Source organism: Malaya genurostris, chromosome 2 (assembly GCF_030247185.1).
Source record: "Malaya genurostris strain Urasoe2022 chromosome 2, Malgen_1.1, whole genome shotgun sequence".
Lineage (NCBI taxonomy): Eukaryota > Metazoa > Arthropoda > Insecta > Diptera > Culicidae > Malaya > Malaya genurostris.
The window spans coordinates 30,802,068-30,817,062 of record NC_080571.1 but is presented as its reverse complement, the minus strand read 5'-3'; the positions used below and the strand labels follow the sequence as shown (position 1 = coordinate 30,817,062).

General features: G+C 40.5%; 1 protein-coding gene across 1 annotated transcript; it reads left to right on the top strand.

The window, feature by feature from the left end:
• Positions 1-57: 57 nt before the first annotated feature.
• On the top strand, positions 58-13,784 carry LOC131431497 (uncharacterized). Its single transcript, XM_058597253.1, has 5 exons — positions 58-259; positions 352-695; positions 755-3,448; positions 11,841-12,035; positions 12,102-13,784. The coding sequence occupies exons 2-5, from the start codon at positions 378-380 to the stop codon at positions 13,710-13,712; spliced, it is 4,818 nt and encodes a 1,605-aa protein (XP_058453236.1). The 5' UTR covers positions 58-259; positions 352-377; the 3' UTR covers positions 13,713-13,784.
• The last annotated feature ends 1,211 nt before the right edge of the window (positions 13,785-14,995 follow it).

Below are 14,995 nucleotides of genomic sequence, written 5' to 3'. Positions count from 1 at the left end.
GCGGGACACTTTCGAAATGAAATGGTTGAGTGAGAACACTGCAATTTGAAACTCGAGCTGGACGCTAACAGAAGAAATACTTTAGTTGAACTACTGTGATATTTCACCTAAATTGTAATTGTAAATTGTGCTACCTACTAAAAGTGAACAAAAAACAAACCTTCTGCAAGCTTAAACTATCCTTGTAATTATTTGCATTATTTAAATAGAGCAATCAAAAGTCAATTGTGTGGACAGTATCGCTGATGTTGCTTTAACGGTAAGTTAGAAATGCTGATTGTTTTGAATGAACCGCCGTTTGAAACTTTTCACATAACCTTGAACATGCTATGCTATATGCACTTCTTTCAGGTTGCCTAACGATCCGACCGAAAAAAATGTCCTATGCCAGCAAAATCGAAGGGATACGTAGGGGGTTTCGAAAGAAAAGCCAATCCGGCCAAACAGTGCAGGATTTGAGAGACCTGTTTGATACGATCGGTAAACATACTGAACGGGAGAAAGCAGCTGTTTATGTGTTCAAAGAATTGTTAGATGAGTATTTGGAATTGGATGATGATAAAATTGAACAGAGACGAGCATTATTGGAAGCGTTGAGATACCTAATCGAGCAATGTAAAGAAGCGAATGAGGATGTGAAAAAGCATTTCGTTCCCCGGGTGTATAACTTAGTGGTCAAAATCATCAACAAAGAAGTAAGATTATTTTTTTTGTTCGATCCAATATGAATTGATTGATCAATGCATTTTTTTAGAACAAGCGACATATGATAATAGAAAGTTGTTGGCTCATGGAGATGTGTCCAGCGACAGACGAACACATGGAATTATTTTTTCGAGTTAGTAAAGTGGCGCTTAAAGTAATTTGTGAATTACACATTAAGGCGTCAAAGCTTCAGTCGGCTGAAATTGAACAAACAATCTCAAATGGACTGGGTTTCATCTGCACAACAAATTTACGGATGGTGGAATATTGGTCCCGCTCGGAAGAAGCAGATATTCGCGCTAAAGCAATAGCCATTTTCAACGATGTGTTCAACAATTCCACGGCATTGCTTTATCGTGTGTTCAGTGTTGAGCCAGTTCGGGCGAAAAAATTTTTCAACGCAATTGTGGATACGTTTCGACTGGAGGGAAAGTTTGATGAATCGGAAATGATACATTTATTCCAGAAGAGTCTTCCCTATGTGGAAAGCATTCTGAGTTTGGGAGAGGCAGATCAGCAATATTTGGAGTTCGTTAGATTTTTGGATGTGTTTGAGAGGCTTAAGGGAGAACCAGTGGCAAGTTATGTAGAAATTCTGAAAGAATACCTGAAATTTCAGAACGAATCGGAACCGGACGGGAAGAAATTATCGTGGATATCGGATAAACTTAAAAAACTGACCGAAAATTTCGTTACGGATCCACTGCTACTGGAGCTTGTTAATTTTATCATTCTGCAAATTAGGATACATATAGATCAAATGAAACAGCAGGTGCAAGGAATAGCGAGCCAGGTGATAGACTTGTGCAAAACGTTGATGAAATTTAGCAAACATTGTCCAAGAAGCGTATCACAGATATGCGCTCGCTGTGAAAATTCTAGTCGGCATCTGGTCGATTACATTTCCACGATGGTGATTCACACTGCTATGATCCTGTCAAAAGCTGGAGAACCGATAAGTCCAGAGATGGTCGTGTTGGTGAACGGATTTTTGAAGCATAAATTGCTTACCCTAGATGCCATGAGCTGTGAGAAAAAGAAGTCGCTGTTAGACACAGGATTGCGATTTGCGGCGAATTGGGTGCGTGTTTCCCTGCAAATAATTTCAGGAAGAGATATTCTTGACTTGGTTCGAATGGTGATTGACTTCAAGTATCGATATAAGTTCGAATTTTTGACACCTAATTATCTGATTAGGCTGGTAGAGAATTGTTTAAAGGAAGTTGAATCTTCTATCGAAAATATTGATATTAAGCTAGTGAAGCTGTTGATGATTCTTCGAGGGGAAAGCACTGACAAGGAACAATCCAAAGAAATAGATGAGACTGTGTACGCAATAATGAACTATCAAATCAATGGAAACGATGAAAATATTCGAAAGATGAATATCGTGCAATTGTTGGCTCGATCTGACCTAAACAAATATGGATTTCCGGTCGAACAGAAATTGAATGACGAGGAAAAGGTTTCGATTCTTATCGCTGAAATGAACTGGGCTTCCCGTTATAAAAATTCCAATATCCTAGACTATTTCAACGCGCTTAAGCAGCTCAATGCGGATCCCTTGAGGCTTGGGATGACAATCTACATGCTGGGTGATGGAATTTTTAATGAAATACCAGAGCAAACCGTTGAGAAGTTGAAGATGAAAATTCAAAACTCCAGACCAGAGACGGTTATCGATCAAATACGTCGATACAGTTCGCTTGCCGTTCTGTACTACTATGCGTATAGTGCGCGTTCGAAGACGATCGTGAAGAAACTGAAAGGGTGCACTCTGGACAAAAACGCTATCAATAATGATCAGATTAATGATGTTCTAACGGAAAATTTAATGGATCAGGAAGCAATTCTACTATTTCAAATGGAACAAAGCTACAGAAACTTTCGGGATATGGTACTCTTGCTGCTGGAGACCTCATTTCAACACTTCAATATGATTTATTCCCTGAATCAGGTATCGTCCATGCTCGACAACACATGCCACTTTTATCAGATTTGCTACCATCCACGACGAGCGGTTGAAGTGCAGCTTCTAAGCTACATTCTTGTGAGTCAGAAACCCGACCGAATGCTGGACCTGTGTCGGCCACTTGGACATCTGATAGAAAATCGGAAAATCTATCTGCAAGTGCTTGAAGATTCCCCATATAAAAATCGTAACCTACCTTCGATACACAAATTGGTTGAGAAAACCCTCGAAATAATAGCTTCACAAGAAGCTGAAATTCTTCAAATACCCGATACTCGTCAGTATCATTTTCTGAACCTATACCTGTGTCTGGCGTTACACGAAGCATCGGAGCGTAATCTCCCGGGTGCCATTGGTTACTTGGGGAAGTTGAATACGTTGCTCCAGAAACTGCCACCCAAATGTTCCCACACCGTTTCAGTGGTTCGAGGTCGTATCTATCATACTCTGTTTCATCTAGTCACCGTGTATCGGTTACCGTTGCCACACCAACAGTCTCCGCGGGTATTGATTCGGTTGATGTTGGGTCATTATAATGAGATACAGAAACTGACGACGGAGCACGCCTTTGTCGCTTCGACTAGTACACTGGAAATGACGGTCGATACGATGCGCTACCAGATGCTTCGGTACGACACCGATCGGATCGAGGCTCACGTCGATCAGATTCTGAGATTCGTATTGCGCCGGGGAGCTGGATTTCGTGCGCTGCATATCCTAACGATGTACGCTGCCATCTCTGCCGATGGCGAGAAGCTGGCAAAGTGTCGGGTAAGTGATCGAGATTTTTTAAATATATTTTAGTTTGGGTGACGATTTCCAAAATATTGAAGATTTGTTTGGAAAACATATCATGGGAATTTTCCCATAACCTTTTGGAATCTGGTCGCTATTGATGTTGCCTAAGATTAAGAATATCTCTAGCAAGTTTTATTCATTTAAATGTGACCTATAGACATAAAATGGTTTATATGGTTGTTTTCTGGAGTGCCAATGCGCGGCTTCTTCTAAAAGGTAAAGGTCCATCTTTGAATAGATCGGGCGAACGAGGCGGTAACATGTTTGTATGTAAGATGCAGAACTAAACACCTCTCGCCAGTGTCAATAATGTGAGGTGACAGCCAACAAAGAAGGTTCTCCGAGGTAGGCGTTGGAACACTCGTCGTGAACAATCTAGCAATGACTATGAATCGGAACAATCGGCTTTGGCGACAAGCAAGGGTTCGGCAAATGGAACTGTAAAACGATTGGCTTCCCATTGTTTGATCGGATTCTATATGAAGAACTCCAAACTAAATGGATGGTACAGAAGCACATCAAGCGTTCTAAAAACAGAATTCTGTGTGCTTGAGTGACAACCACAATAAGTGACAGAATGTGTGTATCGAAGATAAAATGTCGAGAGTCGACGAAGAGAAGAATGAATTCTACGCGCAACTAAAGCTTGCTGGAACAAACTTTTGCTCATATTGTGGCGCTCCTGGTGGAGGGATTTGGAAGTTCTTGGTGCCCACGTGTCGGGAATTTTGTCAGCTTCACGTATGATTTTTGACATTCCGCAAATCGACTGTACTTTGTAAACAATCAACATGGAAGCCGAAAAAAGGGAAAAAATTGTGCACAGTTAACAGGTCGGCTGAAAAGTTCGTATCGTTTCTATGAGAGGGCGCCACTAGAATTAAATCCATACCATTTTCAGTTAGTACCAACCTTCAAAAGATACGTGTATAAATTTGACAGCTGTCTGATTATTAGTTTGTGAGATATTGCATTTTGAGTGAAGCTACTTTTGTTATTGTGAAAAAAAATGGAAAAAAAGGAATTTCGTGTGTTGATGAAACACTACTTTTTTATGAAAAAAAGTGCCGCCGATACCAAAAAATGGCTTGATGAATGTTATCCAGACTCTGCACCGGGCGTAGCAACAATTCGTAAGTGGTTTGCAAAATTTCGTACTGGTCATATGAGCACCGAAGACGATGAACGCAGTGGACGTTTAAAAGAGGCTGTTACCGATGAAAACGTGAAAAAAATCCACAAAATGATTTTCAATGACCGTAAAGTGAAGTTGATCGAGATAGCTCACACCCTAAAGATATCAAAGGAACGTGTTGGACATATTATTCACGAATATTTGGATATGAGAAAGCTTTGTGCAAAATGGGTGCCGCGTGAGCTCACAATCGATCAAAAACAACAACGAATTGATGATTCTGAGCAGTGTTTGGAGCTGTTATATCGAAACAAAACCGATTTTTTTCGTCGATATATAACAATGGACGAAACATGGCTCCATCACTTCACTCCGAAATTCCCACTTCACACACGAAATTCCTTTTTTTTTCACAATAACAAAAGTAGCTACACTCAAAATGCAATATCTCACAAACTAATAATCAGACAGCTGTCAAATTTATACACGTATCTTTTGAAGGTTGGTACTATCTGAAAATGGTATGGATTTAATTCTAGTGGCGCCCTCTCATAGAAACGATACGAACTTTTCAGCCGAACTGTTATTTGGAAAATCCTTTGTGGTCTGGATCTAGGCTAGCTAAACAGCTGAAATTGCCCAGAAATACCGTATGGCGCGTTATCAAACGGTATAAGGAAACATTGACAACGATTCGGAAGCCTCAAACCAATCGTCGGAGTGGATCTGTCGACCGGAAACTGCGTGGTAAGATTTTGAAGACGATTAAGAGGAATCCTAATCTGTCGGACCGTGATTTGGCCAGGAAATTCGGTGCTGCCTTTAGTACCGTGAGGAGAACTCGACTCCAGGAAGGAATCAAGTCGTACCGAGCTAACAAACAGCCAAATCAGACCATAAAACAGAATAGTGTGGTCAAAATTCGTGCTCGGAAACTATATGACCAGGTGCTGACCAAGTTCGACGGATGTCTTCTGATGGACGATGAAACCCATTTCAAGGCTGACTTCGGGCAAATCCCAGGTCAAAAATTTTACTTGGAAACGGCTCGGGGGGATGTTCCAGCCAAATTTAAATTTGTTTTTACCGACAATTTTGCAAGAAAATAATGATTTGGTAGGGCATTTGCAGGTGTGGCAAAAAAAACGAAAGTTCTCGTTACAAATAAAACAACGACATCGGAACTATACCAAAATGAGTGTCTCCAAAAACGAATTTTGCCATTTATTCGAATCCACGACCATCCCGTAATGTTTTGGCCAGATTTGGCAAGCTGTCATTACAGCAAAGTCGTTCAAGAATGGTATGCAAAGAAAGGGGTCCAGTTTGTTCCGAAAAACCTTAACCAACCCAACTGCCCCCAGTTCCGCCCTATTGAGAAATACTGGGCAATCGTGAAGAGGAGACTCGAGGCAAAGGGAAAGGTTGTCAAAGACATCAATCAGATGACGGCCTGGTGGAATAAGATAAACGCTAAAACGATGGACGAAAAAGGTGTGCGCCGCCCAATGAGCCGTGATAGAGGCAAAATTCGAGAATTCCTTCGAAACCGTGACGAATAATTTTATCCGTATTTTTTCTTAAAAGTATGAAGAAAACGCTGAATTTGTATAAAAAAAGATCTTGAATTCAATAATAAATAACTGAAATACAGACAATTGTCTTTGTTCCAATTCTATCTGAGGAAAGCTTTAGAGGGGACAGCTGAAACTTGTCATCGGCGACATGAACACTAAAGTTGACCGAAAGGTAATGTACAAGCCTTCGGTCAAACCGACGAGCCTATATCGGGCATCAAACGACAACGATCAACGATACGTGAACTTTGCTAACTCTCCAGAAACGGTAGTTAAAAACACCTTCTTCCCCAACGAAGACTATGCCACATGGAAATCACCTCATCTATAAACGGAAAACCAAATCCACCACACTCTCATCGACTGGGATGAAGTTCTCGACAACGATGATGCCAATGCAGCTGTGCAGACGTTCTTTAATGCAATGCGTAAGCGCTGCCATGTCAACTACTTCAACAACGCACAACGAAAACTGAAATCGAATCCAAAATATTTCTGGAGACATGTGAATGAGCAGAGGAAAGAATTCGGGTGACACTCGTCAATGAACTTTGGAGATCGTACAAATTTGTGCACACAGGAAATCTGTCAGATGTTTACGGAAATGCACATAATGTTCCTCTGTCTAATAACTCATTGAACTGTATCAACATTGAAATGTAGAGTTGTAAGAACGAAAACCTAGACTCCTCCACGCCCTGACGGAATACCGGCAGTTATTCTTAGAAAAGTGTTCGCGTGAAGTAATTGCCCCCTCTCTGCAAATTATTTCTAATGTCACTCGCTATAGAAGTTTTTCCCAATTCATGTTCCCAGTCCTCAAGAACGGCGATAAAAAGGATATAAACAACTATCACGGTATTACTTCTCTCAGCGCTGTACCAAAGCTGTTCGAAAAAGTTATACTGACATCAATTTCCAAAAACTGCAAGCAATATATCGTCGAAACTCAACACGGTTCCATGCCTAACCGCTCTACAACCACATGATTGATGCAATGTCTAACTGATCACAAACGGACGTTATCTAGACAGATCCTTCCTTCGCTTTCGATATAATCAACCGTAACATTACGGTTGCTAAATTGGACAGACTAGGATTCAGTTCGAACATTCTTCGTTGGTTACAGTCATATCTCAGGAATCGTCGTTTAGCAGTTAAAATCGACGAACATACTTCCGAAGAGTTCCTCGCTTCATCCGGAATACCACAGGGAAGTCATCTTGGACCATTATTATTTTTACTGTACTTCAATGATGTCCATTTTGCTTTGAAAGGTCATCGCTTATTGCTTGCTGATGATGTCAAGATCTACCACAGGGGTTCCCAAAGTGGTCGATATATACCCCTTCGGGTCGATATCCTTTTCGCGGCGGTCGACGTACGAAAACTGACTATGGGGGTCGACGAGGTCTAGAAATCGACCTCCTATTTTTTTTATATAAGTTGTTATTTGAAATATTTACGCTAAAAAAGTTGTGCTTATTTGACCAGAAATTGGTAAGTATTTCACATCAATATTAAAAAAGCAAGAAATTGAATTTTCAAAGCAATTTGTTGGTGGAAGTCTGAGGCCTAAGTAAATTTTAGTAAAGAGGTCCATGACCCAAAATAGTTTCGTAACCCCTGATCTATCACCTCATCCGTAACTCGGTACTTAAGGATATAAATCCACTATAAGTACCATGATTGACACATCATCTATATTGTTGCTATAGCTTCTCGCTGCTTTGGATTGGTAATGAGGATCACCAAACATTTTACAAATATGTACTACTTGAAATCCCTATACTGTTCACTCGTTCGCTCTACTCAGGAATATTGTTCAGTTGTTTGGAACCCTCTCTACCTTAATGGTGTTAGAAGAATCGATTCGATTAAACGTAGATTCGTTCGATTCGCTCTTCGCCGTTTACCTTGGACTAATCCTCATCAACTACCGAGCTATGTGCATGTCGCAGATTTCTAATTGATCTAGACCAGTGGTTCCCAAACTTTTTCGATCGAATGCCCATTTTGAATATAATATTCGTTCTACTGCCCACCAAGTAGAAAAAAATATGAAGATTCTAGGCAATTGAATCATCATTTTACAGTTAACTCAAGATTAAAATGGTACAAAAAATAATTTTCTTCCCAATCCCAAAGCGGTGGAAATTATTTGGTAATTTAAGATCCTATCGATCAAACATTGAGTAAGAAAAATAGAAGTCAATAGAGACACAACGAAATCTAACACACAATTGCTCAACCGACGAATTGAAGAGAGATCGCCCGGCAGGGGAAATAAGTTTTTGTGTGTTAAATTCTACCACAGGGGATCGACTAAAATGTGAACCACACCGGCCGTGAACAGTCACATCAAATACCAAGTTCTTTTCTACCGGGAAATCTTCTGAGTTGTATATCATCACATCCACTATAGTGCAGTTGGCAGAACGGTTTCCCAGACTGTCACTGAGAGCTTGTGGCGTCAGTTTTTGGATTTCGTTTTATTTTCTTTATTTGAGCTTATTAGTCATAATTTCAGTCTGTCTTTTCTTTGGAATAATTCTGCCTTAGATGTTTTTTTCTTCTGTCGTATGTATGACGACACCGTGAATTTTTTTTCACATGCTCGCCCAAAAATAATTTTTCGAGTCATTTATGGTTTTGGTTTTACTTGTGTAAGAGACAAAAACGACAACATTTGAAGTCAAACAGTTTTTTTGCGACCCACAAAGTTCCACAGAGAAAATAACGTTCAAAATTAAATTTTGGGGTAAAGATGTGAATGATTGTGTATTACTTTTATTGGTACTTGGATCTATGATTGTTAGGAAATCTCGCAAGCCCTCTCACTCAATAATAACTAAGCGATATCTGGATCTGTACTCTGGTCCTGAACACTGGATCTGGTTATCGAACAAGGTTTCTGGATCAGAATAGTGAATCTGAACCTGGATTCCGGACATGGAAGGACTTGAAGCATTTGGATTCCGAACATGGATCTGGATTCTAGACCTGGACCGAGATTGTAAACCTGCACTCCCCGAACTTTTGACAGAGTTCCTGCAACTAAACTTTGAACCTAGACTGTGGTCGTGATTTTTTACCAGTATTTTTCCCTTGGACTGTGAATGTGGACTGGATTCTGGATCTGTGTGCTCTAAGATTTCTCAATTCTTAACTTGAGAGATTCTAAACCTAGAAAAGGTCTCTGAACTCCAGGGCCCGACGAGTTTTCTGGATCTTAATACTTAATCTTGACATAGATTTTTAACCAGAATTCTAACAGAAAAATTCTGAACTTGAAGGAGAAACCTGCACTTAGATTCTGAGCATGGATTCGGATTATAGACCTGAACCTAGTTTCTTGATTTGAACTACTGACGTAGATTTTAGATCAAAATGTGAAGCAGGGTTCTGGCTCTGGATTCAGGATTCTAAACAAGATTTTTTACTCTGATAATTTGACAGAGATTCGGCACATGCACCGAAATCGTGAACCTGAAACTTGATCCTGATTCAGATCCTGAACCTGGATTCAGAAACAAAACTCTGGACTTGGATTCTAGGTCCAAATTTTGAACCAGTATTCTCTGCCTAGATTCAGAACCTGGACCTGAATGGAGTAACTTGACCTAACCTCTAAATATGAATTTGAGATATTAGTGCAGAATCTGAATTCTGAACCTAAATCCGTGACTTCGATTCTACACCAGAGTTCTGAGTCTGGATCTGAATTCTGAAACGAGATGCTGGACCTCAACTCTTGACCTTCTGAACTTGGACCCAGATTCTGTATAAAAATTCTTGGTAGTGTTTTTACCTGAGCCTGGATTCTGGAAAACAATTATCAACCTGGACTTTGGTTATGGGCCAGAATTCTGATCCCGGATTTGAGATTCAGAACCGGAACTCTTGACAGAGTTTTGGAACCTGGAACTAGATCCCGAACCTTGACTCCTCACCTGAATTTTGGACCTAGTTTCAGAGTATGGACCTGAATTCCTGAGCGGAAATCGGGATTCGAATTCTGGACCTGAATTTGGACCTGGGTTTTATACTTGAGCTCCTGACAGGAATTCATAGATTTTCGTGACCTGAATTCTGAACATGGACCTGGACTTCAGCTTTGGACATGAATTCTTATCCCAGACCTAGATTCTGAATCTGAGTTCCTGAAGAAATTTTAGATTTGAACCTAAATTATGATGGCCGTAACACCACTTAGGAATTCATCTTCTCACTTTAATTGACTTACTCACAAATCTCACAAGAATTCAAAGATTCATATCATTCTTACAACTAATAGATAAGCTTAATTCCGGATTGTATTTCGCAATGATAGGTCAACGGCTGAGGCTGGTCAAAATACATAGATGATAATTCCTTTAAAGTGAGTGTGTACAGTGCCTAACGAATTGTCATCGCCGTTTCAGTGATAGTTGTTCTTGTTTTCGTATTATTCACGCTCGAAAATGTCTGTTTATGTGCCCAATTCTCGCCATTTGCGGGAAGTTTTACTTTTCTGTTACAATTCGAAAAAAATGCAGCTGGAACTTACGGTGATGCTGCTCTGAGTAAAAGAACGTTTTAAAAATGGTGATTTCGATGTCGAAGACAAACACGGTGGTGGAAAAGACAAAAACCTTCAAAGATGAACAACTAGAAGCTAGTGATTTACTACGAGCTCTTAAAACCAGGTGAAAAAATCACAGGAGATCGCTACCGAACGCAATTGATGCGCCATAGTCGCGCGCAAAAAAAAACGGCCACAATATCAAGATCGACATGACAAAGGTGGTCAAAAAGTACCAATAACGCTGAAATGGGAAGTCTTGCCCCACCCGTCGTATTTCCCAGATGTCGCCCCTCCTGGCTTCCACCTATTCCGTTCGATGGCACACGGCCTGGCACATCAACATTTTCAATCCTACGAAGGATTGGAAAATGGATTGCTTCGTGGATAGCGTCAAAAGAGCACTTTTTTTCGAGCCGGAATCCGAAAATTGCCGGAAAGACGGGAGATAGTTGTCGCTATCGACGGACAATACTTTGAATAATACATCTGTAAGCACTTTTTCGCAATAAACCTTTTAATTTTGAAAAAACAAACGGCGGAAGCCAAGTTGTACACCTGATAATATTGAAAAGTTTTCCACATTTACTCAGGATCTATCTCAAAAAATCTTTTTTTAACTAGCGAAGCCCACTCTTTGCGTCCACCTGAGTTGTTTTGAGTTTACTACCCACTAAAAATGAGCTAGAGCCCACCAGTGGGCTTTGCTCCGTGATCAATGTTATTATCAATGTTCGGCCTCGAGCTCTTTGCAACAACGCTTTTCTTTGAGCTGCATCAACAACGGAATAAACGGTGTCGTTATCGGCTTAAAACGGTCATTTTTTCGAGTAACTCAGATGGAGTTTGATTTCAATCTTTTACGGAATAAAACAAGGGTCAACTTCTTACTTAGTATTAGAAATTATCACTGGGACCACATTGTGTCTGTTGATTTTACAATAAATACAATAAATTACAATAAATATGTTGGTGGGATGTTGCAGTTCTGAAAATGTGTTTTGATGGGGATAAGAAATTGTTGCACTAATTATATTTCTTTGCAAACATGCACAATAACGAATGAAATTAAATTCAACCCCCCCACAGATGCTGCTCACGTACATGGATCGGCTACTAATGTTTCGCCCTCTTAGCAAAAATAATAAAATGAAACCACTCAAAACCATCGATCCGATTCAGCAAGCTTCGGAACGTCTCGAGATACCTTTCATCTCACTCGAAGATAGTCCCAACACTGTCGATCAAACGCGGAAAGCAGTCCAACTGATCAAATCGCCATCGGTAAGTGTCTGTGATCTATTGTTTTACTGATCCTTCATTAATTCATGCCGTTCTTTACGATTTCAGAAAAGAAGTCTTTCGCCAAGTTTGTTTCCGGAGGAAAAAATTGACGGCGGAAAGTATACGATTCAACATCACACGGGGTGTAGCTGTCAGTTCTGCACTCATCCGCAGTATAAGTGCCAAGCACTGCTAACAGCTGCCACCTACGCTCGGTTGGCTTTTTTGGAAGGTCGTTCTGCGGAGTGTCGGATGTTGTACGAAACTATCTCGAAACACTGGAACGCCAAAAAACACACCTACAAAAGTTCGTCGTTGATCGGATACGAAGAGGAATTCCTGACGTTATTGGCACGATCGTTCATGCATTATGCTCAGTTCCTAGTCAAAGAAGGTCGGTTCGAGCTGGCAAAAGAGGAATTTGACAGAAGCATCAATATGCTTGAAAACATTCACACCCCGAACCAAGATCTGATCGAGGAAATTGAAGCCAATGTCGATGCGTGGAAAGATTTACAGGAACTGGAAACGATGAAACCCAAAGCGGTCGCTGTGACTTTAAGCTTTGAGGAATTTTTAAAGCAAAATCATCGTGTTGATTTCACGCCTGTGATCGAATTGGAGCGGCTTGAGCTGCGAACACCGAAGGTTAGTAAAACCAGACTGATGCCAAAAACTGCCTCCAAAGCGGATGATCTGCTCAAACAGGTTGCAAGAAAACGTTTGAAAACTACATTGGCTAAAAATCTCAGTAATGAATCCACGCTCATCAGTGCCATGTCGGGACTATCCTGTGGTTCCGAGAGCAAACTTAAAACGGTGAGTATTTTTGTCGACTCACCCGAGAAATCAAGTGCAGAATTACAAAATGGAACCAAACAACCGTTTGGGCTGAACACCTGCACCAAACAGAGGGTATCTCCGGAGAGACGTGGCCGAAGAAAGAAAGTGCCAGGAGAGACTCCTGCCGCACCGAAATCGACTCGTAAGAAGCGTATACCTCTGAGTCCTTGTTTGAAAACCTCTTCGTCCAACGAATCGTTCAAGGATATTCTTGTCAAGGCCATCGAGTGTAGCACTCCAAAGATTAACAACGTGACAACAAGGTGCAAAGCTCGGACGACCGGTAAAAAACGCAAGTTGGTCTCGAATATCCCAAAACTACAAAACCAAATCAAATCTCCCGACGTGGAACCAAATCATTCCTTCAATAGTTCCTTCCGCGATGTGTTACTGAAATCACTAACCGAGTATTCTAAGCCCAAATCGAACGATTCTTGTGTCATTGTTCTGGACGACTCGGACGATGAGGTTGTGGACACCAGTCTCACTGAAAACAATTCCGTAACCGAATCAATCAACGGTGTTCTTTCGCTGAAGAAGTACTCCGAGCGGAAAGCTCTGTCCGCGAATGGTAGCGGTAAAAAAGTAATTGTTAAGACACGCCTTCAGTTCGATACGTCGGTTGTTGACATCACAACTCCGGTCAGTTCGCCGGCAGTGAGCTCCGCAGCCGAGGTATCCAGTACAGACTCAACCAGCTCAACGACTGGAACAACGACAACAACGAGAAGGGGAAGAGGGCGACCTAAAAGTTGTAAAACACCGCAGGTTACTCCAGCTAATACCGTCCGGGTAACCAGGAGAAGAGTACGAGGAAACACCGAAAAAGACTAGCAAACGGTAGTGTGGTAAAGTTGTACAATCAAGGTAACACTTTTAATTATATTTTATAATAATTTTTCTTGATTTCTATTATTTATGATGTGAATCCGTAGTTTAGTGAACAACTCCTCACAATCTTTTTTTTAGTGTTATACGTTGTTTAAATAGCAATAAAATCGACATTATTGTTTATTCGATGTCATAAAATGAAAAATCGCAAAATTAAAGTTCACAGAGACCTCATTGAAGAACCCTTTCCTCATCTGCATAAGGTAGATAACAGACCGGGATATCGAAACTGTTCGATTTGATGGGTAATAATTGTAAAAATTTTATATTATTTTTTTAACGTTTTGCTAATTAAGTATGAATAGAGGCGGGATGTTTTACAATCTGTTCGAGCAGTCTACAAGTGGATATTGCCCAAACGTGTTTGAATCTCGGAAATGTCTCAAAGGACTCATCAGCAAAACTCACATTGTTTCAATTGGGGTTCAAATTTTTCTTCGTCCATGCTACCCTTTTTTCAATGTGTAGTTTTAGCATCTCCGCGTAGAGTTGATGTTGGATCCTTCGATCCAACTTATTTTACAATTTATAGCAGTTAATCGTTTGGTTATTTGAACCAAACGATTAACTGCTATAAATTGTAAAATAAGCCGAAATTTTTATACATTTTGTTGATAATTTCATGAACCATTTCGAGTTTGTTTGTATCAGCACATCATTTCTATTCAAATTTAGCTATTGGATGAACTAATGGATGCAGTGGGAGTCAGAACTAAGTCTTAAAAGAATCAATTATTAAATTGAAACTCCAATTGTCTTTCTGAAATTATAAAGAAGTTTCATGTATGGAAGGTCACAACAAGCAAGGATGTCGCGAACTGGGACATTGGATAGTCTACCTTGGGTACGCAAATAATTTATTAGTTGAGACCTGACATCACGATACTCCACGCATGACCAAACGACACGATCAATATCACGGTAACCGCCACAAGCACAAAGATTAGTCTCGGAAAGTTCAATTCGAAGGAGATGTGCATCTAACGTGTAGTGATTGGACATGAGTCTGAAATCGAATGAAGTCCCTACTCACATCCAGCCCTCTAAATCATGCCTTTGTCGATATTTTAGGGATAATTGAGTGTATCCACCGACCCAGATCATCTTTATCCCACAAAGTTTGCCAGCTGGCTGATGTTATTTGGCTAGACGCGTTATAGAATTCGTTCATGATGTCAACGCTGCTGTACAAACGTTCTCTAACGTCATGAGCTACGCGTTTGACT

Bases quoted from the DNA above. Each gene is read 5' to 3' on its own strand.
- LOC131431497 (XM_058597253.1), top strand. From the start codon at position 378: ATGTCCTATGCCAGCAAAATCGAAGGGATACGTAGGGGGTTTCGAAAG. The intron at 3,449-11,840 runs GTAAGTGATCGA...ACCCCCCCACAG, and splicing joins AGAAGCTGGCAAAGTGTCGG to ATGCTGCTCACGTACATGGA. The intron at 12,036-12,101 runs GTAAGTGTCTGT...TTACGATTTCAG, and splicing joins AACTGATCAAATCGCCATCG to AAAAGAAGTCTTTCGCCAAG.